This window comes from Haliotis rufescens, unplaced genomic scaffold (genome assembly GCF_023055435.1).
Source record: "Haliotis rufescens isolate VD_foot unplaced genomic scaffold, xgHalRufe1.0.p SCAF_4, whole genome shotgun sequence".
Lineage (NCBI taxonomy): Eukaryota > Metazoa > Mollusca > Gastropoda > Lepetellida > Haliotidae > Haliotis > Haliotis rufescens.
The window spans coordinates 43,114,531-43,137,836 of record NW_025964112.1 but is presented as its reverse complement, the minus strand read 5'-3'; the positions used below and the strand labels follow the sequence as shown (position 1 = coordinate 43,137,836).

The 23,306-nt window shown below is 41.3% G+C and overlaps 1 protein-coding gene and 1 long non-coding RNA gene across 4 annotated transcripts in view; both read left to right on the top strand.

The window, feature by feature from the left end:
* LOC124135929 (chitin synthase chs-1-like) overlaps positions 1-15,753 on the top strand; it is a 47,827-nt gene extending 32,074 nt beyond the window's left edge. For all 3 annotated transcript variants that reach the window (XM_046501625.2, XM_048381964.1, XM_046501624.2), the window contains exons 26-32: positions 423-505; positions 1,247-1,349; positions 3,394-3,547; positions 4,399-4,536; positions 7,532-7,664; positions 10,930-11,130; positions 11,752-15,753. In XM_046501625.2, coding sequence (XP_046357581.2) covers positions 423-505; positions 1,247-1,349; positions 3,394-3,547; positions 4,399-4,536; positions 7,532-7,664; positions 10,930-11,130; positions 11,752-13,847 — 2,908 coding nt within the window. In that variant the 3' untranslated portion in view covers positions 13,848-15,753. The remainder of the gene's footprint in view (positions 1-422; positions 506-1,246; positions 1,350-3,393; positions 3,548-4,398; positions 4,537-7,531; positions 7,665-10,929; positions 11,131-11,751) is intronic.
* Positions 15,754-19,038: 3,285 nt separating this feature from the next.
* Positions 19,039-23,261, top strand: LOC124136002. Its single transcript, XR_006861292.2, has 3 exons — positions 19,039-19,286; positions 19,981-20,193; positions 23,196-23,261. It is a non-coding gene; the product is annotated as an uncharacterized LOC124136002 (long non-coding RNA).
* Positions 23,262-23,306: the final 45 nt, after the last annotated feature.

Genomic DNA, 23,306 nt, shown 5'->3' with positions numbered 1-23,306 from the left:
GGGTAAAAAGCATTTTAGATTCCGAATAGTGAGTGAGTGAGTGAGTGAGTGAGTGAGTGAGTGAGTGAGGGAGGGAGTATGGTTTCACGCCGCTTTTAGTAATATTCCAGCAATATCACGGCGGGACACCAGAAATGGGCTTCACACATTGTACCCATGTCGGGAATCGAACCCGGGTCTTCGGCGTGACGAGCGAACGCTTTAACCACTAGGCTACCCGACCGCCCAGATTCCGAATATATCATAATTGTTCGTTGGTACTTGTTATAGATGACCTGTAAGGAACTGTGGTATTCTGGGCATCGAATCCTAGCACTAAATATTTAAACACCCGCAAATCTAAATACACATCTTCAGAAATATCGTGTTAATGTAAAGTTTTACTGTACAACAAAAGATGAAATGAATGTCAATTGTTTCAGATTGGACAAAGCGCAGGCCGAAAGGGAACAGTACGCATATTTACACCCAGGGAAAACTGTTGCAGACAGATTCAACTTTCAAGGTTCATTTCCTCTCACAGTTTTGCATCATGATTGCTCTCTATCTCCAGTATAGACTGATTTGTTGTAACCCACCAGATGTTATTCTGGTGATCATCAGTATGGCGCTCCAGAATGCCTCTCTTGCGTTGATTCTTACTATGATTTTCGTTGATTTAAAAAAAACCGTAAGGCGCACCTGTTGCGTAAAAGATTAAGATTATAAACATTGTTACTTTGGTTCAACAACCTTTTTCGAAGGTAAAGATTGAAACACGTATGTGAGTGAGTGAGTGTGAGAGTATGGTTTTACGCCGCTTTTAGCAATATTCCAGCAATATCACGACGGGGGACACCAGAAATGGGCTTCACACATGGTACCCATGTCGGGATTCGAACCCGGGTCTTCGGCGTGACGAGCGAACGCTTTAACCACGAGGCTACCCGGCCGCCTCGAAACACGGATGTTGTGCGGAGAGCCGCTTCCATTCCCAATCAGTCTAAAACCTTGTGAAAAATATTTATGCGACTATTAGTATGAAAAACACTGTCAATGACGTACACCATGATTGTGAGGTTAAAACCATTGATGATATTGTCTTCCTGATACGCATGGACAAGTCCGCGTTTCAACATTTAAAAGTGATGCCACATCATGACTCCCCGAGGGGTTAATTGTTTTACAGACGTGCATTCCATTTGGTATAGATCATTAATGATATCGTTTCAGATAAACAATAATACGTTTCATTGTTATGCTGTAGGCCACATTTTCTTTGACGATGCACTTGAGCTGAACGAGGATGAAAAATGGCAAGTAAACCCGTTCGTAAGGATGTTGGTGAACGTCATGGATGATGCAAGCTGGTAAGTTTCCAGAACAGTCATCATTGTAAACTCTTGAAGGGTTCACGAGTCTGCAGCATGTGTTGTGATGTATTGTGTACTTTATGGTTCTGAGGTGTGTGGTTGACTTGTTAGTTCTTCAGTGTAATGGGCACATGTATGTTCCTAAAAGGGGCCGTATTGTCAACGATTTAAGTCACCTGAACATTTCCCTTTCGTAAATGATAACAACAACAACAACAATAATAAAATAATGATAATGATAATAATAATAATAATAATAATTTATAGAGGAGGAGTTATTGACCATCTCATGGAAGGTCAGGCCTTCACGTACTTATGGATGCAGATTAGGGACAAACTCCAGAGTGCCCATATCCAGGACAAACTTCGGGAAGAGCACAAATGTAGACTTACGAAAATCTGGAGTTCAGAGCTGAACGCTCGCAATAAAGTCAAAGCCACAAATACTTATGCTGTGCCCGTCCTTTCGTATTCTATTGGCGTTGTTGATTGGACGAAACAAGAAATTCAGGGTATTGATGCCCTCACACGAAGATTCATGTCAGGCAACAGATCCAACCACCCTCGCTCTTCCCCCAATCGCTTATATTTACCAATCATAATGTGGGGACGTGGCTTGATTAACGTTGAGACTCTTCATAATAGAATTTTTTTGTGCACTTTTGCACACATTTATTTGTCTGATGATCCTCGTTTGAAGCATGCCAAGACTCATGATGAAAACAAGGCATTCCACAGTTTTCGTAAGCGAGCCAAGGATGTGGGACATGATCTCAGTTTTGTTGATGGTTATGTACTGCTGGAGACGCAGTGTCAACCAAGCGAAGTGCCATATCAAATCGGCCCAGACTCAGTTTTTCAAGGAGAGGCTTTTTGAACGACCACTGCATCGAGTTTTATGTGCAGTGTGTTTAGATCAGCAACCCTACAGAGTCCTTCCCTTGGATGAAGTCGGCTGGTCTGAAAAGTGAAACATAAGGCTTTCTGTTTGCTGCTCAGGACCAGTCACTTCCCACTCGAAACCGTCAATGTGTGATTTTGCATCAAAATATAAATATGAAATGTAGACTATGTAATGAATTTAATGAGACTGTCCATTATCAGTGGATGCCCAGCTTTGGCACAAACACAGTATCTTAAGCGACATGATGGATCGATCATTTTATTACCGTCTTTGCAATGCTTGTGGTTTTGACGCAGAGGTCAATCCATGGTACGACCCAGAATATGTAGAGGGCGTCATGGAAAATGATAAATACAAAATTACTTGGAATAGGCCCATATACAGCCTCCCACGTATCCAGGCCAACAAAAATGATCTTGTCCTTTTTGATAAATCTAATGCAATCATTTATATTATTGAACTTTCTGTCCCTTTTGACACCAATGTGATTGACAAGATTCAGAAAAAACACGGCAAACATGCAGACCTCGCTTTCGAAATCAATCCCAAGTACCAAGTTGAACTGAGATAAAAATGATATGTTACGCCGCATTGAGAATTGTTAGACTAATCAGTAGTGTAATAAAGTCTGGACCCGAAAAAACAGGCGTTGAAAGCATGAGCAGCAATCATCGCCATCGGGTCATGATGACACATTATCAACCAGGGCTCGTTCCACAAAGCTACGGGTCGGGTAGCCTCGTGGTTTAAGCGTTCGCTCGTCACGCCGAAGACCCCGGTACGATTCCAGACATGGGTACAATGTGTGAAGCCCATTTCTGGTGTCCCCTGCCGTGATATTGCTGGAATATTGCTAAAAGCGGCGTAAAACCCTACTTACTCACTCACTCCCATCACAGCGCTACGACTGTCGTAAGTCTATGTTAAAGTATGGGAGTTATGAGCACCTTAGCGCCAAGATCACTTTGCGGAACGGGGATCAGGTGGCAAATCGCACGATCAGCCTTGTTTGTAAACGGGTAAATATTTGGAACTAAAAATGTTTCATAGTTTTTATATTTACTACCTGGAAATCATCACTGGGAGGCGAGTAAATGTAGACATGTGTTACATTAGTTTCCTTCTCTTCATCTTCAGTGCTGTTCATCAGAAGTATATGAAGACGCACGATCCCTACAAGGTAGTCACTCCGTACGGGGCCCAGCTGATCTGGGAGATGCCTGGCGGGAATCTGTTGTATGTCCACATCAAGGATAAAAACAAGATCCGGCACCGAAAGAGATGGTCACAGGTAATTACTAGCCATTGATTAAAGTTAACGGTGAAGGCCGCGGCCTAGCTGTGAAAAGCGCAAAACTGATGCAAAGAGTTGCGTCCCTTAGACGCGCCAGGATCCCAGATTCGTCCGATTATGACCCTTGGTTTTCTCAGCACTATAGTAATGCTCGTGGGACACTCAACGACTACATGTCGTTGACGTTCCCCATGATGCGTTTTCCTTCATCACTCATTGCATGAATTAAGTGAGGTTTATTAGTATTGAGTCTAAAATGTACCAAGTCCATATTAGGAGAGGAAATACTGAGGTGACGCAGTTCACTGATGTTTATCTGAGTAAGTGGTTTTGGTTTAACGCCGCTTTGAATAGTATTCTAGTTATATCACGGCAAGTTGCACGTCTCACGTGTTTACCACTTTGGTGAAATCCACGAGCTCGGTATAAAACTCGAAACATAATAGGAGCGAACCGGGATCAGAACCCACAATCATAGGTTTCTGGCGTGCCCAAGGGACGCAACTCTGCACAGCTTATCGCGGCGCCTCGGACGACTGAGCCACCAGTTCCCATTATGTTTATCGCTTTGGTGAAACTCACAGGCACTTGAATAGTCTTTGCTTTCGGATGACATCCTTGCATTGCGGATAAGTGATGCATTAAAGCCTTATGTAGTGAATGAGTGATGATTTTTACGCCGTTTTAACCAATACTCCAACCATATCACTGCACGGAACTCCAGAAATGGGTTTCACACATTGTACCCATGTGAAGGATCGAACCTGGGTGGTAAGCTAACACTTCAGCCACAAGGCTACACAAACGTTTTTGGCGGTACAAACTGATGGCAAGGTGCTTGGTTGCAGGTGATGTACATGTATTACTTACTGGGCTATCAACTATTGAAGGAGTCTGAGGACGACATCATACAGAAGGCGAGGGACAGAGATGTAATGAACAAAGATGGTGTGGCAGAACTCTTCAGCTTAGATGTCCAGAAGAAGGTGAGTAAAGGCTCAGTCACACATTCAGGACTTTAACTGCCGTCCTTGATAGGACCATTCCCGATTAAAATTTGTCAAAAGTCTGATCAAGCTCCTGTAATTCGTGACAATGAACAATAGTATTCATTCCCGTTCATCACGACAACGTCCTGATCCACAGGACATCGTCCAGACAACACAGGACATTATTACGATTTTGATCCGATACAGCAGAATCTGTCGTGACATAGTCACGATTGTAATCCGACAAGACAAAATCGGCTGAGTTTTCCGAATGTTTCGGGACGCGCCATACTGTCGGGAGTGCTTGGCCGACCTCTCTGGACCTTTGCCGATCCGTGGGACTCTGTTACGAACGTATACGACTGCGTTCAGACAATGATAAGACATTCCAGATCATTGAGGATAGTAATCCGACTTTTTCACTTTTCGTGTCGTAGCGCTGTCTGACCTCAAACGGGAGCCATAATCGGCACTGTGTGAACCTGGCCTAAGGGATTGATAGTTTGTTTGTAGTTTCACGCCGCAATCAGCAATATTTCTTTTCTATGGCGGCGGTCTGTGAACATCTGAGCCAGACAATCTTGTGATTGTCATTATGAACATCGATCAACGCAATTGGGATACAGTAACATGCAGTCAGATAAGACGCCTAGTCTGACCACAAGACACATTTAATCGACTCTTACGACAAGCATAATTATGTTAGTGGAGAGATACATGTATGGCGTCATCGGAATACCCACTGGTAGAATTAATAGTAAATGCAGGTCTATTTTGTGATCACTCATTAATGACATGATTATATGTGGATGACCGGATCATTGTTGATCGTGTCATAGTCCATACAAGCATTTGTTTGTTCGTTTGTTCTTTAATGCCACACTCAGCAATATTCCAACTACATGTATTATGCGGCGGTTTGTAAATAATCGAGTCTGGACCACCCACTTCGGATACGATGACATGCATCAAGCAAGTCAGCGAGTCTTACCACACGATCCAGTTAGTGGCTTATTGCGACAAGCTAAGATCGCTTTGTGAAAGTGGGCCCTGGATCGTCACTGGTATACGCGTCAAATACTTACCACATGGCAACACATATTATCATTATTATCATACACAAGTAAATATATTGTTTGTGTTGTTATATCCTCACTATGACACTGACTTTTATAATATTTCTCTTTAGCATTCGTCAAAGAATTGTGGTTTAGAACATTTCAAAATTCTCTTAACCTTGGATGTGAAGCGCGAGTAAAGTACTTCAATACAAATCCTCCAAATAACATGGCTTGCGGATTTGTACATATAATCGAACATGCCTGATATGTCAACTTAGTAATGAATTATGAAATGTCTTCAATAAATCATTTTGCAATCATACTGAAATACACTACTGGGCAAAAGAAACTTATCATTTTAAAATAAAGTTTCATCTGAATTCAAGACGGTGATGGTGCGATAAGGTAGAACGTTAACACATTAACCAAAACACACGCTGTGCACACATGAAAGTCACTTTTTGCAAGATTCAGTAAATTTCGTGCAGTCATGAAAAATAGGAAAAACAGGATGTTTGGGAACTGATAAAAATGTTGGTGCATGATTGTTGCATAAATACCGACGTTGGGCAGAGCAAGGATGCAGCATAAAAAAGAACATCGACATTCACACAAGAGGAACGTGACAGAGCTATTGGTATTTCCGATATGGGGGCCTCTCAAGGGCACATTGCAAAAACCTTTAACTGCAGTCAAACCAGTATCAGCAACTTGTTATCAGCAAGCAGGCCAGACGCAGGACCGTCCAAGATCGGAAAGACCAAGGGCCATAACGCCATATGGTGACCGCTACATCCGGACAATCAGCCTGCGCAACCGATACGTGACGGCGGCGTCAATGGCGGCGCGACGGCACCGGGACTGCCCATCAGCAGACGAACACTGTTACGACGCATTGCTGGTATCAGAGCCTACCGCCCCTTCCGTGGAATGGCCTTGACCCCTACACCGTCAACGCAGATTACAATGGGCAAGAACTGTACGTCGGTGGCAGCGGCGTGATTGGGAAAGGGTTCTGTTCACAGATGAAAGTCGCTTTAACTTGTTCCGAAATGTTGGCCGAGTCCGTGTTTATCGACGTAGGGGAGAGCGACTGGCACCTAACTGCATCCAAGATGTGCACCCTTATGGTGGAGGCGTCGTCATGGAATGGGGCGGATTTGCGGTCAGTGGACAACAAGGCTGGTCATCATCCGTGGTAATCTGACTGGCCAAAGATACAGAGATGAAGTGCTGCGACCTGTTGTAATGCCATTCTTACGTGGACAGTCAAGGGGTATCCTTTCGCACCAGTATAATGCACGACCTCATGCCAGCATGTTCTCCAGACATGAATCCCATATAGCATCTCTGGGATCATCTTGATCGACAGCTGAGACAACGCGTACCTCCCTCAGCAGGGCGGTAGGGTGCAGTGGGTGATCACACACGCTACTAAGGACATGTCTTGTCACATGATTCCACTTCATGAGCACCCTTTGAGTTGACTCTGTTTGACTCGTGTTAACGTAATGTTTTGTTTTGACCTAATGTCTCTTTCGCTCGACATAATAGCAAGTGCACTATCGATAGGGCATTATTGTTTTGTACGGATTTCTTTCACTAAAATAATCATCATATTGTTAACACCTGTCTTTGTTTCTTTGTATGGAGCTACAGAACAAGGTGATAAGTTTCTCTTGCCCGGTAGTTTAGCCCGAAATAAAGGCAAGGCATTCGAAATAACAGTCACGTTTATTTAAGGTATATCAAATTATTCAAATCATGCAATGGTTATGTGAAACGATCGGTGATGTTATCAGGAATGTTACTATGCAAAGGAGATTGCCCTTCTGTTTCAGTCGTAGCCATTCCCTTACAAACCAGAGAAACAATATAATTCCTGTATGCTTATAATTTACCGGACATTTCAAAATCGAATTTTCTTACAGACAAAGAACACGTACGTATTGGCTCTTGACGGAGACACTGACTTCAGCCCCAGCTCTGTGAGAATCCTGCTTGACAAGATGCACAACGAAAAGGTGGCAGCAGTGTGTGGCAGAATCCACCCGATAGGTTCAGGTAGGACTTCAGTACTGAGTTGAAGTGTGTGGTAGAATCCACCCAATAAGTTCAGTTAGGACTTCAGTACTAGGTTAAAGTGTGTGGTAGAATCCACCCAATAAGTTCAGGAAGGACTTCAGTATTGAGTTGAAGTGTGTGGAAGAATTCACCCAATAAGTTCAGTTAGGACTTCAGTACTAGGTTAAAGTGTGTGGTAGAATCCACCCAATAAGTTCAGGAAGGACTTCAGTATTGAGTTGAAGTGTGTGGAAGAATCCACCCAATAAGTTCAGGTAGGACTTCAGTACTAGGTTGAAGTGTTTGGTAGAATCCACCTAATAAGTTCAGGGAGGACTTCAGTACTCGGTTGAAGTGTGTGGAAGAATCCACCCAATAAGTTCAGGTAGGACTTTAGTACTAGGTTGAAGTGTTTGGTAGAATTCACCTAATAAGTTCAGGGAGGACTTCAGTACTCGGTTGAAGTGTGTGACAGAATCCGCGCGATAGGTTCAGGTAGGACATCAGTACTAGGTTGAAGTGTTTGGCAGAATCCACCCAATAAGTTCAGGGAGGACTTTAGTACTAGGTTGAAGTGTGTGGCAGAATCCACCTAATAAGTTCAGGTAGCACTTCAGTACTAGGTTGAAGTTGGTGGTAGAATCCACTCGATAGGTTCAAGTAGGACTTCAGTACTGAGTTGAAGTGTGTGGTAGAATCCACATTATAGGTTCAGATTGGACTTCAGTACTGAGTTGAAGTGTGTGACAGAATCCACCCGATAGGTTCAGATAGCACTTCAGTATTGAGTTGAAGTGTGTGACAGAATCCACCCGATAGGTTCAGATAGCACTTCAGTATTGAGTTGAAGTGTGTGACAGAATCCACCCGATAGGTTCAGATAGCACTTCAGTATTGAGTTGAAGTGTGTGACAGAATCCACATTATAGGTTCAGATGGGACTTCAGTACTGAGTTGAAGTGTGTGACAGAATCCATCCGATAGGTTCAGATGGGACTTCAGTAGTGAGTTGAAATGTGTGACAGAATTCACCCGATAGGTTCAGATGGGACTTCAGTACTGAGTTGAAGTGTGTGACAGAATCCGCCCGATAGGTTCAGGTAGGACTTCAGTACTGAGTTGAAGTGTGTGGTAGAATCCACCCAATAAGTTCAGTTAGGACTTCAGTACTAGGTTAAAGTGTGTGGTAGAATCCACCCAATAAGTTCAGTTAGGACTTCAGTACTAGGTTAAAGTGTGTGGTAGAATCCACCCAATAAGTTCAGGAAGGACTTCAGTATTGAGTTGAAGTGTGTGGAAGAATCCACCCAATAAGTTCAGGTAGGACTTCAGTACTAGGTTGAAGTGTTTGGTAGAATCCACCTAATAAGTTCAGGGAGGACTTCAGTACTCGGTTGAAGTGTGTGACAGAATCCGCGCGATAGGTTCAGGTAGGACTTCAGTACTAGGTTAAAGATGGTGGTAGAATCCGCCCGATAAGTTTAGGTAGGACATCAGTACTAGGTTGAAGTGTGTGACAGAATCCACCCAATAAGTTCAGGGAGGACTTTAGTACTAGGTTGAAGTGTGTGGCAGAATCCGACCAATAAATTCAGGGAGGACTTCAGTACTAGGTTGAAGTGTGTGGCAGAATCCACCCAATAAGTTCAGGTAGCACTTCAGTACTAGGTTGAAGTTGGTGGTAGAATCCACTCGATAGGTTCAAGTAGGACTTCAGTACTGAGTTGAAGTGTGTGGTAGAATCCACATTATAGGTTCAGATTGGACTTCAGTACTGAGTTGAAGTGTGTGACAGAATCCACCCGATAGGTTCAGATAGCACTTCAGTATTGAGTTGAAGTGTGTGACAGAATCCACCCGATAGGTTCAGATAGCACTTCAGTATTGAGTTGAAGTGTGTGACAGAATCCACCCAATAGGTTCAGATTGGACTTCAGTATTGAGTTGAAGTGTGTGACAGAATCCATCCGATAGGTTCAGATGGGACTTCAGTAGTGAGTTGAAGTGTGTGACAGAATTCACCCGATAGGTTCAGATGGGACTTCAGTACTGAGTTGAAGTGTGTGACAGAATCCACCCAATAGGTTCAGATGGGACTTCAGTATTGAGTTGAAGTGTGTGGAAGAATCCACCCAATAAGTTCAGGTAGGACTTCAATATTGAGTTGAAGTGTGTGGTAGAATCCACCCAATAAGTTCAGGTAGGACTTCATTAATAGGTTGAAGTGTGTAGTAGAATCAACATTATAGGTTCAGGTAGGACTTCAGTACTTGGTTTAAGTGTGGTAGAATCCACCCAATAAGTTCAGGAAGGACTTCAGTACTTGGTTGAAGTGTGTGGTAGAATCCACCCAATAAGTTCAGGAAGGACTTCAGTACATGGTTGAAGTGTGTGGTAGAATCCACCCAATAAGTTCAGGAAGGACTTCAGTACTAGGTTGAAGTGTGTGGCAGAACTCGCCCGATAAGTTCAGGTAGCACTTCAGTACTAGGTTGAAGTTGGTGGTAGAATCCACTCGATAGGTTCAAGTAGGACTTCAGTACTGAGTTGAAGTTTGTGGCAGAATCCACGACCAGGATCAGGTATGGCTTCAGTACCTAGCTGCACTGTGTTGCAGAATCCACCCAATAGGTTGAAGTTGGGCTTCACTTATACTAACCTGCTGATTACCAATGTTTTGACTTTTACCTATTGTCCCGTATGTTTACGTGAACTGACTTGGCTTTGCATGTTTGTGATGGGTGCCAACAGTAAGGTCAGGATAAGCTCACTTCTTTCGTCACTATTTGATAGTGATTCATAAACAATTTCTCAGGAAATGGTGGGAAGCGTACAATCGTACGATTTATTATGGAAAAAAAATTGTATTGTGTCTTTTGTTTGCATTCCCCAGATGCTGGAAGTATACACTCAAGAGATACAAGGAAAAAATATTGTTTTGAGGGGAACAGTATATTACAAAAGGAACTGATTCTTGGGCATCAGCTCATCAGTTGAAATCCTGCTCGTCAGTCATTCTTGTTGGCAATAAAAACAAAATTCCTGCTCCTACGAAACAGACTGTGTTATCCATGCTGACATTTTATTAAAGAGCCGAAATCAATGTGTGCCCAGTTATGTTTGTTGGATATTTATATTAAAATAAAAAGTGTTCCTCACACATCACTTTTAGTTTCAATAATTGTTTTTGAAAATTGTGCCCTACAAACATATATTTTTAGGTATTTTGTTATGATAACCCATGTTGTCTTTTCTTGTTTCTCAGGGCCCCTTGTCTGGTACCAGATGTTTGAGTATGCGGTTGGTCATTGGCTACAGAAATCTGCTGAGCATGTCCTTGGATGTGTCCTCTGCAGTCCTGGGTGCTTCTCCCTCTTCAGAGCCTCGGCTCTAATGGACAACAACATCATGAGGAAGTACACAACAATGCCGACTGAACCGGGGCATTACTTACAATACGATCAAGGTAATGCTGCAGAAACACCTTCAGTCCTGCAGTCCATAGGGCCAAAAGACATGAGAAACTGTAAATCTCCCAAATTACGAATGTATTTTTGAACCCATCTTTTCCGCATCGAAAGAGTTTATGATCATTCATACTGAAACTTTCAAAGAAGCATTATAATGAATGAATATGGTTTTACGCCGCTTTAAGTACTATTCCAGCAATATCACGGAGGGGGACACCAGAGCTTCACACATTGCATCCATGTGGGGAATCGAACTCTGGTCTTTGTCATGACGAGCGAACGCTTTAACCACTAGGCTACCCCACCGCCTCATAAACATAAAATATACAACCGTTTGAGACTTCTGTCTGATACCTAAAATTCTCTTAAGACCTTTTGATGTATATATGAAATCATATATGACTATGTGTAGAACGTATTTGAAAACATACGGTTTTGCACAGCCAATTATTCATGATCAATTAGAGCCACAAACCCTTTTCGTAATCATAACAAATCGCTGCTAAAGGCACAGGCTATTGTGCGCTTTCCACAATGTCAACATCAGCATGTGTTTATGAATCTATATGAAATAGAACAAACGTTCAGAATATGTAATGTTGGTTTTCTTGTACCAGGTGAAGACCGATGGTTGTGCACGCTGCTGCTTCAGCAGGGGTACCGAGTGGACTATGCCGCTGCCGCTGATGCCTACACGTACGCCCCAGAAGGATTCAATGAGTTCTTCAACCAGAGGAGACGCTGGACTCCTTCCACCATGGCCAACATCATGGACCTATTGTCATCATCTGAAGCAACTGTCGCTCGCAACTCCAACATCAGCTACCTGTACATGGTATACCAGATGGCGATGATGGCAGGGACCGTCTTGGGACCAGGCACTGTCATCATGATGATTGCAGGGTCCATCCAGTCAGTGTTCACTCTGGACATTTTCGTGTGCTATGCAATATCCATATCTATTCCAAGTGTGTATATTGTCATCTGTTTTACAACTCCAGCAAAAGTACAACTACTCGTGGCGGCTGTGTTGAGTGCTGCGTATTCGTTCGTCATGATGGCCGTCATTGCTGGTACTGTAATCATAGCCTACAAAGAGAGCCCTCTGCACCCGAGTGTCATCTTCTCTGTGCTCCTTTTCTCCATGTTTTTTATAGGAGGAGTGCTACATTGGAAGGAGTTGAACTGCCTTCCTCATTGTTTTATGTACTTTCTCTGCATACCGACTGGCTACCTACTGCTATTTATCTACTCACTGTGCAACCTCAACAATGTCTCCTGGGGAACGCGGGAAATAGCCAAGAGAAAGACTAAGAAAGAACTCGCAGCCGAGAAAAAAGCATTGAAGGAAAAGGAGGAGCAGGCAAAGAAAAAGGATGGCTTTTTTGCCCGACTCTTTTTTAGTTCCACCTACATTAAGGAATTAAAACAACTTCTCGATGGACTGAAGCCAAAGTTGACCAGTTCAAACGATGCAATTGTAGAACAGTTGAAGCTGATAAATGAAACTATTGTTAAGATCGCAGAGCAGTCTGGTCGCGGCAACATTGGTATCACTCGACCCGAAGATGACATCACGAACGACACGCCCACAAGTGTGACACCCGATGTGTCCCCAGATTCAGATTCAGAAGAGGAAGAAGAAGAGGAGGACGACGATGAACCTGAAGAAGTTGATCCTTACTCTGGAAAACACTGGGTAGAAGACACATTGTTGGGAGAAGGTCCTGTCATGCAGCTGTGTGAGACTGAAGAGGGTTTCTGGGAAAGCTTCATTGCAAAATATCTGAAACCAATAGATAAAGATGAGCAAAAGGAAAAGCAAGTAAAAGTGGGTTTAATTGAATTGCGAGACAGCATCTGCTTTGCAATGATAATGCTAAACAGCTTATGGATTGCTGTCAACTTCATGTTCCAGTGGAAAAAAGTTCTCAGAGTTACAATCCCATATAAGGACGAAACTGGCAAGGAGCAGAACCTTGTATTTGGTGTCCTTGGGCTCTTGTTTATTGCATTCTTCTCTATACTGATAGTTATCCAATTTTTGGGAATGTTGCTACATCGCTGGGAAACGTTTCTTCATCTCATATCGATGACCAATCTTAGGACGGATCAAACAGATTCAACCAAGTTCAGTTCAGACACAGAGCAGATCATGGAAACACTGAAACATGAATTGGAACCTCTTCCTGATTATGAAGATGATGGAAAAGAAGAAGATGGACGAAAGGAGAGAATGCGCTCTGTCATACAACGAGGAGAAACCATGAGAGACTTAGCACGGTCCAGACGAGTAAACCTTGCCAAATCTACAAAGAGGCCTATTTCCGTTTCGAGAACAACAAGAAACTTAAACAGAGATCGTGATTTAAATGTACCACGTCCTTCCAGGCGGTATCAGCAGTTTGATGGAGGGCTGAGAAACCGATTCTATACACCAGCCATCAATAAAGTATGGTCACAGGTAGAAGTACCCAATGAAGGGGCGATACCATGGAGTGGAGGAGATGATCCAATATATTCTGAAATACGTGACGTCATGCCAGGGACGATGGGAAGGGACTTTGCAAGAAAGGTCAAACGGTTGAAGGATCGAGAAAGGGATGCGAGGTTTACAGATCAAGGAGGCTCGGGAAATGAACCAACGGATAGGAATGGTGCAACATTTGTGTCAATGTTTGAGCAGCATGGCGCACAAACTACACAATTCTGAAATGGACTTGTATGTCAGTAGACACTTTGACTACACTGGCTATGTATTCAGTGAAAAGGTTTTTTTGTGCGGCTGCCAGTGCAGAGTAGAGATTGTTGTGTGGTGGGTTAAATATGATTCCATTGAGTCAATACACTCATGCAACGCATTTAACGAGCGGACATAGGTTGCCGAAGTGTCTGCTACCGCAAGTCGCAATGCAGAGTTGCGCCCCTAATTTTACAAGTAACCATTGACTAAACCTTGAATCAAAAACTCACCGTGATTGCGATCCTGTTTGTCAGCACATCCATCCTCGGTGGTCTAATCAGCAATGTGAACGTCTGTGCCCTACGTGAGTTAGAGCGTTCAGACCATAATAAACTGGCATACCGTGTTCGCACTGAAAAGTTGTTCCATGTGTCATATTTCATGGCTATGGATTCTTGTTCATTAATCATTGTAATATGTCTTTGGATAACTAACGATATAACTACTTTGCATTCTACATTTTCTAACTTTCAACTATGTTTGGTGTCCTTTTTTGTGTTTGTCCGGCCATAGTATATGGTAAACAAGTAAAGGCGAGTGGGAGAGTTAACCTCATATTTTTAATTTGCGTGCGTGCGTGCGTTTGTGCGTGCGTGCGTGCGTGCGTTTTTACCATGCCGCAGTTTATCTTGAATACCTCCGCTCAGACACCGAGTCGGTCACTCCTTGATTTATCCCCAGATGCCAAATAGAAGCTGTGGCAATCGACATTATGTTTCGAGGTTGTTTTTTTTGTCGGTATTGAATGTTTAGCGTTGCAAACAGCAACACTCCAGAATGTGACGGCGGCCTGTAAATAATCACTAAACTAGTTATTGATATTATGAACAACGATCCACACCGCCAACCATGTCACCGAGCCTGCCTACCCAATATATTTAGTACGACCAGTATTTAAACTCACTTATGCGGATTTGTGCCAACAAAAATGTTAACATCAGAACACTGCTTACATTTTAGATAAGACATTAACCGTTTTATATAAGCTCATGACATCATGTCGGTATATCAAGGAAAGGGGCGGTGAGATAGCCTAGTGGTGAAAGCATTCGCTCGTCACGCCGAAGACCCGGGTTCGATTCCCCATATGGTACCAACTGTTAAAAGCGGCGTAAAACTCACTCACTCACTCCAAAGATCAACGACCAACGTGTACAGGGTTTGGTGTGGTGATTTAGGTAGTAGATAATACTCTTTCTGCAATGCAATTATTCCCTATCAGAATGTTCATGAAATGTACTTAGCATCAAAACTATATTTAACAAGTTTTTATAGAGACCAGGCTCGGGCTAATTGGTAGTGCTAGCACAATTCATTCAAGTCCTTGAAAATACCTAAGTCTCCTGATTCACATTTGATGATACTTTTTTATGTAAGATAATGATTTCCTTAATTCCACAGAGAGAATGTATCGTTCACACCGGGCGGTGGGATAGCTTCGTGATTAAAGCGTTAGCCCGTCACGGCCTGGGTTCGAATTCCTACATGGGTACAATGTGTTCATTTCTGCTGTCCCCGCCGTGGTTATGAAGGAATATTACTAAAAGCGGAGTAAAACCACACTCACACACTCACACACTCACACATACACAGCTCTAATTACCGCCGTGTGATATACTGTGACACATACCGCCTAACGGCATTCCATTAGGAACATATATATACATATATATCTCCGGAAATTATATACATATATATGCATATACCATCGCCCAAACTGTATATGCTCGACGTTTTCAATAGATAATGGTGAACATGTATGAGATTTTAAATGCGTTGTACATATGGTTTGTATATTTGAAATTGTAATTTGACTTCAGTTAATGTAAATATTGCATTTTGACACAATAAGTATGACATTAAAATGTAAAACGTGTATGTGTTGTTATTTTCGATAGATTTTTTTTTAGGTTTAACGCCATACTTTTTAGTTCGAGTCTGGACCAGACAACCCATTTATTGACATCATGAGCATCGATCTACGCAACTGAGATGCGATGACATGCATCGACCAAGTCAGTAAAGTAAGCCTAACCACCCGATCCAGTTAGTCGTTTCTATCAACAAGCACGGGTTGCTGAAGACCAATTCTAACACAGATCACAGAGAAGGCTGGGAGTTTTGTTGGGGGCAGAATATGTTTGTTGCGAATGACTTCTATTATTATGCGTGTCAGACATCTATGATTATGCGTGTCAGACATCTATGATTATGCATGTCAGACATCTATGATTATGCTTGTCAGACATCTATGATTATGCGTGTCAGACATCTATGATTATGCTTGTCAGACATCTATGATTATGCTTGTCAGATATCTATGATTATGCGTGTCAGACATCTATTATTATGCATTTCAGACATCTATGATTTTGCTTGTCAGACATCTATGATTATGCGTGTCAGGCATCTCTGATTATGCGTGTCAGACATCTACTATTATGTGTGTCAGACATCTATGATTATGCTTGTCAGACATCTATGATTATGCGTTTCAGACATCTATGATTATGCGTGTCAGACATATATGATTATGCGTGTCAGACATCTATGATTATACGTGTCAGACATCTATGATTATACGTGTCAGGCATCTATTATTATACGTGTCAGGCATCTATTATTATGCGTGTCAGACATCTATGATTATGCATGTGAAAATCTATTATTATGCATGTCAGACATCTATGATTATGCATGTCAGACATCTATGATTATGCATGTGAGACATCTATGATTATGCATGTGAGACATCTATGATTATACGTGTCAGACATCTATGATTATGCGTGTCAGACATCTATGATTATGCGTGTCAGACATCTATGATTATGCATGTGAGACATCTATGATTATGCATGTGAGACGTCTATGATTATGCATGTGAGACGTCTATGATTATGCATGTGAGACATCTATGATTATGCATGTCAGACATCTATGATTATGCGTGTCAGACATCTATGATTATGCGTGTCAGACATCTATGATTATGGGTGTCAGACATCTATGATTATTTAAATAGGAGATTAAGCCTGATTTGTCAGCATCACCAATTCTCATCGGTTTCATCAAACAGTTCAGCACCAAGATCTGCATCACTTAGGGCTTTCTTCCAACATCAAAATCACTCTAATTGATATAACAATCTCCACAAGACTATGTGACAAGAGGGATGACTTCAACTTTCCAATTGTCAACTTTCCCTTTATGTCGAGGAATATTCCGGAAGTCCCGATCTTGGTTTCTCAACTTAAGAGACATAATCGTATAGGCTTTCTCTACCACGATATCAAAGAGCGTCACACGGCTCTTGCTCAGAAGTTACAGTCAATGTTACGACATTGAGTAAAGCTTTAAAAAAGCTTTATGGTAAAAATATGGAGGACATTATTAAATTTGAAGCATCACTGAAAAGAATGATGTCCGATGCAGTTCCCTATTTTGACTTGTACCATAAGTTCCCGTGTTTTTTAGGTGAACAATTTACTTGCCTATGCATGTATGTGTTCGTGACGGGTGTTTCTGGTGGAACAGGATGCGCTCACCTTTTCGCGAACACGTGGTATCATCACTTTTTGATAATGATTCATAAACACAGACTCATCATACACTCGGAATCGTAGAATCGACTCTGCTTTTGGCAAAGAAAATTAATTTTCCCAGAAAATTTGTTAAGAAAATTCAGACAACATTGAAAAAAGGAAATTGCGTGCCACAAAAATTACATTGCTGCAAGGTGTCCTTTATTCCTAATAAGTATTTAGTTCGTAGTTTTAATGGAAAAACCCCTGATTTTGCAGCTGTAGCTGAAGAAATATACAGACTCTGTGCAACTTTGTCCTACAAATTGTTCTCATCCATGTATTGATGACATATTTCTCATGCAGGGTTAATGTTCACTCACATACTCTCTCAAACAAATTAAGAAAGCACCACAGCCCAAGTTACCACTTTGGAACTTATTTAACGTACCGTATTCGACGTAATAAGCGCCCCGCTCTAATAAGTGCCCACGGCGATATTTACTGATATATTGGCTAGTAAAAAATCCCAATAAGCACTCCTTCCGATTGATCAATGTACACAAGACTATTTATTCGCGTATAATACGCACTCGTGTGTTATATGCATTCTTAATTATGGGCAAATAAATTCTGGAAAGATTTATCTGTCGCATATAAACATTTCAGTGTGTCAGCATAAACCACGAAATTTATCTTTCAAATCTCTTTTTTCCACCAAAATAACATTCTAATAAGAGCCCCCTATTTCTAATTTTGAGAGCGCCCTGGGCGCTTAATACGTCGAATACGGTAATTCAGATTTGTGACTGAATGCATTGGAGTGTGTTGCTTACGTTAGGGAACGTATAATTCTATACAGTAAACTACGTTTATAACAAACACGCTTGTAACGAACTAACGGATATAACGAACATATGTTTTGGTCAAGGCAAGTTGCTGTATATATGCTGTATGTATGCTTATAACGATCTACGGTTTATAACAAACTAAAATTACTGATCCCTTTGAGTTCGTTATAACCGTAGTTTACGGTACTCGTACAAGGCAATAGCACCGTAACAATATTAATACCATCCATATATACGGGATTTTCCTGTGTGTTTATTGGGGCGGTCGGGTAGCCTAGTGGTTAAAGCGTTTGCTCGTCACGCCGAAGACCCGGGTTCTATTCCCGACATGGGTACAATGTGTGAAGCCCATTTTCTGGTGTCCCCCGCCGTTATATTGCTGGAATATTGCTAAAAGCGGCGTAAAACCACACTCTCTCACTCACTGTGTGTTTATTATATATTCAGTATGGTAATATAACATCTTTAGTAGGCGTATCCCAGGTCAATATCAAAATGACAACAAAGATTATCAATCAGAATTATCCATTTTTGTACCTTAAAAAAATCATCCACAAATCTCTTCGCAATAACTAAGTGACGAATTCAAGGATATCGGTTCTTTCAAATAGTGTAAGTCTTTCATGTCGTGTGATTTAGTTACACGTCCTTACGTGACAACAGTAAGTAAAGAATAAATTACCCCTCCTACCTATATTTCTAAAGCGGGGCATTGTACCCCATGCAGTGTCCTACCGCATGTGTATACGTTAACTGTACACTTGTACTTGTCACCAGAGGGGGTGGATTAACTTCAGTTGAAGACGTTAACAGTGAAGAGGGTTCGGGTATTAACGCATTGAAGACTAACGTTGGCTTTAAGTGTTCAGCCTAGGGAGACAAGCGTGTGTTATAATCAACAAATGGCAAATAATCTTGTGTTATATGAACATTGCTTCCAACATTCTTTACGAATTAACCTGCAGTCAAGTTCTGGGCGAATTTGGTGGTTGCTGATGAATTGAAGATGCTGGGCACAGACAGACAGTGAGGAGGTAGACGATGTAAAGAGTATATATCTATACACCATCTTCTTTAAAGAGGGGTCATGCTCCACGGTTGATTTAAATGTTCAGTAACGGTATACACGTGTATTTTGGCTTTGGTGAAACTGATTATGCTGTGTTTGTGTAATTAGAGCATAAACATAGCTGGTATTATTATATATATATATGTCATATGTTCTGAATTGTCTGTCAGGTGTTTGAATGACTTGAGCGAGTGAATGAGAACATGTATTTGTATAATGCCGCTTTTAGAAATATTTAAGTATTATCACTGCGGGCTTCAGACACTGTGCTCATGTGAGTATCGAACTCCGGCCTTCTGCATGACTAGCGAAAACTTTAACCTCTAGGCTACCCTGAACTCTGTGAATCAAATTTGTTGCTACTGCTTGTGATTCTCTCTCTTTCAAAAACGATGTTAAACTTAATTGTAGCTTATTTGAGGTATGGGGCAGTCGGATAGCCTAGTGGTTAAAGCGTTCGCTCGTCACGCCGAAGACCCGGGTTCGATTTCCGACATAGGTACAATGTGTGAAGCCCATTTCTGGTGTCCCCCGCCGTGATATTGCTGGAATATTGCTAAAAGCAGCGTAAAACCATACTCACTTACTCACTTATTTGAGTTATAATGAGCATTAAACATGACTTTGGTGTTTATAAAAGTATTTTATCTTCTTTGCAGGTTGCTTTAAGTGTTGTTGACAAATAAATACAAGGCGTTGGTGAAGCCATCTCCTATTGAAGGCTCTTTTATCTCGGAATAGTGACCGGTGGTCAAGGTGACCCTTCTATATACGAGATGACCTCGAAGAGTGACCTGACCTTGCTAGGTGACCTAAGTGAGAAGAAAATTCTCGAGGTTTTGAGACAAAGATACAAAAACGACGTTATATACGTAAGTAGAGGGTACTTTTGAATGATATTACATCTAACACCATATTGATCAGTGAGTGAGTGAGTGAGTGAGTGAGTGAGTGAGTGAGTGAGTGAGTGAGTTGCCCCACCGAATTACCGAATCCTGGGACGTCAATAGTGGTTTTAGAAGTTTTGTTTTGACGCTGAAAGTGTTCCTGAGATTGAGGGTTTATTGGAGTCTGGAGAAAAAAATTATTTGGTGATAAACGAAGTACCACTTGTGTGATCGTATAGGAATAAATGTACTAAAGTTTTGAAATAAACCCACATGCATCATATCGATAATAAAAAAATCAAATTTTGACATATTTTACGTCATATTAAAGTTAGTTTTTCAAATATAAAGTGCGACAATGAGTCCTTATGTGTGTGTTTCCTCCTATCACAAAATAAATTGCACGTGTTGAAGCAGTACCCGAAAATATATAGAAGTCTCCCGCAGAAACTCAAGGACTTCTCTTGAGTATTAAATGGTGGGCGGTAATTCGGTGTATGGTCCATGGCTTGAATATGTCAATCCATATATCTAAATGTAGACGTACGGCTTTATAAGACTTGCTCAGAGAGTATAGGTAGGTATTCACAACAATTCAGTAATGTAGCCAATAAACGTCTCCTTCTTTTGACACCGATATCTTCCTGGTTGCGAATCGGGAAGCACTATATTAAATGAGTCATGTACATTCGATACCATGCTGCACTGTAGCCGGCGTTTTACATTACTGTTAAGATTAGCCGAGTGTCGTCCTGGTGTATGTGGAATGTAATATGCTACAGTATTGCGAGCAACAATGAATGCGAATGGGGTGTTACCTTTTACATGTTTAATGTATAGGTGCCGCAAATGCGTAGAATGAGTGGACGGGGTTATCCCTTCAAAGTCTCTTCGCAATCGCTTTTCACGTCTTGTCACGTCTGCATTGTAAAAGATTGTAACGAGTGTCACGATTGATCTGTAAATGGGATCTGTAAATGTGAAACCTACCAGGTGACCTCTTTGCATATTTTTCAGATCGTGATACAATACTTATTGTATTGATAAACGCTATCCATTGTATAATAAAATAATAATAATAATAATAATATTATTAATAATAATAATAATAGTGTGAAGGTGGAGGTTCTTCATGAGAAAATAGTATTGTGCACTTTTGCATACATTAATTTGTCTGATGATCCTCTTGTGAAGCGGGGGCCACGGGTGGCCCAGTCGTCTAAGGCGCCGCGATTCGCTGTGCAGAGTTACTTCCCTTGGGCACGCCAGAAACCTATGATTGTGGGTTCGAATCCCGGTTCGCCCCGATTATGTTTCTAGGTTTGTCAGCACCATACCCGTTCTCTTGGGTTTCACCGAAGTGGTAAACGTCTGAGACCTGCATCACTTCTAGCTTTCCTCCCACATTAAGCTGACATGCCGTGATATAACTGGAATACTGTTAAAAGCGGCGTTAAACCAAACTCACTCATTCACTCTTGTGAAGCATGTCAAGACTCGTGATAAAAACAAGGCATTCCACAGTTTTCTTAAACGAGCCATAATGGCAATGTCAGTTTTGATTTTGTTGATGGTTCTGTACTGCAGGACGGTACATGAGTGTCAACCACGCGAAGTGTCATATCAATTCGGCCCAGACTCAGTTTCATTAGGAGAGGCTTTCTGAACGACCACTGCATTGACTTCATGTGCAACCTTGCAGAGTCCTTTGCTTGGATTAAGTCGACTGTTCTGAAAAGTGAAACAGAAGGTTTACTGCTTGCTGCTCAGGACCAGTCACTTCCCACTCAAAACCGTCAGTGTGTGATTTTGCATCAAAATGTAAATATGAAATGTAGAATATGCAATGAATTTAAAGAGAATGTCTATCACATTGTCATTTGATGCCCAGCCTTGGCACAAACACAGTATCTTAAGCGACATGAAGGAGTGGCTCGATCATTGTATTACCATCTTCGCCATGCATATGGTTTTGACACAGAGGTTAATCCATGGTACGACCCGGAATATGTAGAGGGCGTCATGGAAAATGATAAATACAAAATTCTTTGGAATATGCCGTACACAGCCACAGACATATCCAGATAAACAAACCTGATCTTGTCCTTTTTTTAATAAATCCATTGAAATCAATCATTTATATCATTGAATTGTTTGTCCCTTTTGACACTAATGTGATTTACAAAATACAGTAAAAACACTGCGGACCCTGCTTTCGAAATGCACGCTTGCATCCTAAGTACGAAGTGGTCCGACTAATGTAGCATATTTTATCAACGTCATAGCACAAGGAATCAAAAAGGATTTGATTATTCACTTAACACAGAATATGACTTGAATGTTGTAATAGCCAGAGAATCACGACGATTAGTATCCCAATAAAGGGCATCTGAACATCTTTTAAAAAACCATTACAATACGATGGGAACGGCCACCGTATGAAGCAGCAATATGTCTACCATGTGACTTACAAGCAATTGAAACTGAATACAACTTCCTCCTGCTGTGTCCTGCCTACAACAATTCAAGAATTAGATACGATTTTCCGGTATACTCTTGCTGCAATGTTTTACAGTAAACTACGGTTATAACGAACTCATAGGGATCACTTATTTTAGTTCGTAATAACCGTAGTTCGTTATAAACATATATACAGCATATATACAACAAATGGCCGGGACTACAACATAAGTTCGTTATATCGGTTAATTTGTTATGAGCGTGTTCGTTAAAAACGTAGTTTGCAGTATTAAGCAATATAAATTGCTTGTAACTAATAATTTCCTTCTACTAAACAACTGTGTTAAATTAATAAAGACGTCATTATATCACAGACGAATATTACTTAATGGCCAAATATTATTTCACAATTTTCGTCATGTTAATTATATACTTCGTACGTGTGTCGCCCTTTTATAGAAACCGAGATCTTTGTAAATTAAAATCGTGGCTTGTACTGTATTGGTTTTTGTTTAATCTGTTTACAGACTCGGTGTGGAGATGTTCTTCTGTCTATCAATCCCTTCAAAGAGCTGCCCATATATGATAAAAAGGTATGTATAAAAACTTAAAGCTGTATTTTGAATATGATATCGTCA